Consider the following 3,331-nt stretch of genomic DNA (forward strand, 5'->3'; position numbering starts at 1 on the left):
AGTTTGGAGAAGTGCAGGTAAAAGCAATGCACACAAACATTCACTTAAGAGGAAAATGTTGGGTAGCCACTGGAGGCCCCCATGAACTAACCATGTGTGTAAATATATACATATATATATATATATATATATATATATATATATAGTAGTTTATCTGCCTACCCACATATATAGATATATTTATATACAACGGGAGGAGTTTTTCTGCTGGTGCACTTCTTTTTAAATTGCCTTTTGTTCATACTAAGGATTGGCATAAGAATTTCCATTTTTCATTAATTTCTGAATGATGGATGGAGCACCCCTCAGAGAACCAACCCAGCCAAGGAGTGAGAGGAATATAGATGACTCACTGAGCAGCACAGTTATTCACTGAAATGTCCCATAAGGTTATTTTGTACAAAAATCACTGACCTTCTGGGTGTCTGCGTCAGCATAGGTCAGACCAAAGTAGTCCTTCTCCAGCAAGTTTAGGTGCTCACAGACCATGTCCATCAGGGTCTGTCCTTTTGAGTGTTTCTGTAAAGACATACATGAGTCACTTCGCAGCTGGAGACATGCCAAAACAAAGAAAACAAATGGGATGTTTTTTGTAAAGTTCAAATTGATGAAACAAACTGCCAGACACACACTTTGGACAAGTGTTCTTGACCATATTGCTTCGCCATTCTCTATTCTGAACAGACTTTAAGAGCAGTACAATGCAAGGCAACGGCCTTTGTTTGTTAAACACTTGACAGTGGAAATGGATTGTGAATTACTTGCGAGCAAATCTTTTGTACTGAGTACTGAGCAGTTTTTCCACTATTGATAGAGTTAGAGGTAAGAGTAGGTGTTTAAACTTTAACCCATTGAACCCTTTAAAACAAACTGTGATCTTGCATTTCTCTGGACATCTTTGAACACTTAAAGAGGAAACCAAACTGTGGCTAGGAGGGTTATCATCTGTGGTAAAGCCATATGACTAAAACATTAGTTGCACAATGACAACAGAACTACTGACAGCAGTGTCCACCAGTGACACAGTGAAATTTAAATTTGCCAACTTCCTGTAGTACTTAGTATAGTTCCAAAAGGTGATCTATTGGCCATTAAAGAAACATAAAGGGTGATGTCCAACAGGGCTGCAGGTTCAGCAAAGCCAACCAACCGTGGGGGCTATAGTGGGAAAAAGCAGTTAGAATCCTGAGGTGAAAGGGTAAAGGAATGGAAATGAGGACAACAAGCAGAAAGCAACCAACAAGGAGGGAAAACACAAGTCTGAACTAAAGACCAGGGACTGTATGTAGAGAGAGACCTTAACACAAATAAACACAAGCAACTACACTACACAGATTACACATAATAAGAATCAAAAGATGAGCACAGAGAAAAGAGTGAAAGGGTTGTATGCACACAAAACAGGCACAGGTGGAGCACATCAAGTAATCAGAGGAGCGGAGGAAGACAGAGGAGAGCGGATGTTAAGAGGTGAGGTTGATTACAAGACAAGAGGGACAAAGAGAAACTGACAGCAGAGACAGCCCAGGGGCTGGTGGATGTACTGAGGCTGACTGCTGGAAAAGACTGGCTGGACATGGCATAAAGATTTCTTTCAACTCAATTAAACAGAAAATACATTTTAAAAAAAGATACAGCTGAAAAATAATGAATGTTTTCTTTCTTTAGAGAGAACATTTAATAGTAGCTGCTATATTATACTTACTGCAGCCTATCTTTTACCTGCAGCCTGAAAGAACTGTCTCTTCACTCAGCTGGAGAGGCCCTTGCTTATCTGGTTTATGTACAAAAATAGGTAATTCACCTTCAACTTAAGAATGATCTTTAATGTATATTATTCATGGAACCCAATCAAATGCTCAAGATACAATTTGAGCAAAAATAAGGCCATTGTGCCACAACACCCTCAGGCCATAAACCCCCCACACTGCTGCTCAGTTTGGTACTTCACCAAACTGAAATGATTATTTCCAAGGCCGTACTCTTGTGTTCCCTGAACTGTTGTAACTTAGTACGCTTAATATTTAACAAATTATGCTGTGCTTGTTTTTCCATCTGAAAAAGTAGATTGTTATACATTTAGCTTGAACATAAAGGGAACCTTTTTACTATAACACACACACAGAGACCCAGATACTCTAATCTTTTCCTGGAGCTCAAATATGGTGACAGGAAGATGGAACAGTTGCCAGGGAAACATGTTGAGAATTACCCCTCTGCTGTCTTGTTTCTCGCATCCTAAGGGTACTGGACTTTTTGGGAACAAGTTCCACCTTTGCTTTATTGTGTTCAAATATACTGAGGAGCGACACCTGGTTTGGTTTATTTGGTCTCATTCTGGCAGAGGACCCACTTCAGCACCACCATGTTTATAAAAAAACATCATTTAGTAATTCCTGAAGGCACTTGTGGAAACAGAAATAACACAATCACAACTCTTAAACTGACTAAGGTCCTGTTTACAAGGCGACAATATGATACGACTGCGTTAGCCTCCGGAAACAAAATCTGTGTCTAAAGAGAGTCGCAGAAAACGACTAATATTTATAGTAAGTATAGTTACTCTGAAGATAATGAAGTGAATAATAATAATAATACATATACATATTAATATATACATATTTATATATTTTATATTACTGTTCATCCTGGCATACCTAAATGGTTGCAGCAAAATGACTGTGTCCACATTGGCTCGGCTTGGATTCAAATTTAAACAGATTGCACCCCAGCTGGGAGAGGGTGCAAAGTAAAGACAAGGGCGTGCTGCCTTTTATCCGTTCCAAGGACCACAGAGACGTGAGGCCATAGATCCATGACAGGAGATTTAATTACCCTGTGAATACAGCACGATCTCCAGGGATAGACGTCCATAAAACATGCCTGTACCTTCAGACGAAGCTGTTTACCAGTTTCTAGAAGCACAGAGTAGGTTCAAACAAGGTCTGACATAAAGTTTTACCTCTTCATTTAGGAACACCATATGTGGGAAAAAATACCAAAAAAAAGCACTAACAAGACAAGATGCTGCTTTGTAGATATTTCTAATGTAATGACTGACGGGTCTTCAAGGACAGAGGAGAAAAAACAAGCCTTTGTTGTAAGGTGGAAAACGACCCACAGGTATTGACAAGCTTAGCATTCCTAATATCCACAGACACACACACTAACACACACACACACACACACACACACACACACACAGGTTTTACAACCTGATGACTCAGAGAAAGCTAGCAAACTTTGATTTCCTACTTTGATGAACTTGGTTTACAGTCATGTAATAACTATAGATTTCCTCACATACAGTTAATAGCATATGCAGAGGGTT

The 3,331-nt window shown here is 39.3% G+C and overlaps 1 protein-coding gene across 1 annotated transcript in view; it reads right to left on the minus strand.

The window, feature by feature from the left end:
* Nucleotides 1-3,331, minus strand: part of LOC103386349 (band 4.1-like protein 1) — a 60,330-nt gene that overhangs the window by 24,035 nt on the left and 32,964 nt on the right. The window contains exon 7 of the mRNA XM_025060304.1: nucleotides 415-519. Within this exon, the coding sequence (XP_024916072.1) occupies nucleotides 415-519 (105 nt within the window). The remainder of the gene's footprint in view (nucleotides 1-414; nucleotides 520-3,331) is intronic.

Source organism: Cynoglossus semilaevis, chromosome 11 (genome assembly GCF_000523025.1).
Source record: "Cynoglossus semilaevis isolate Cse_v1.0 chromosome 11, Cse_v1.0, whole genome shotgun sequence".
NCBI classification, from domain to species: Eukaryota; Metazoa; Chordata; class Actinopteri; order Pleuronectiformes; family Cynoglossidae; genus Cynoglossus; species Cynoglossus semilaevis.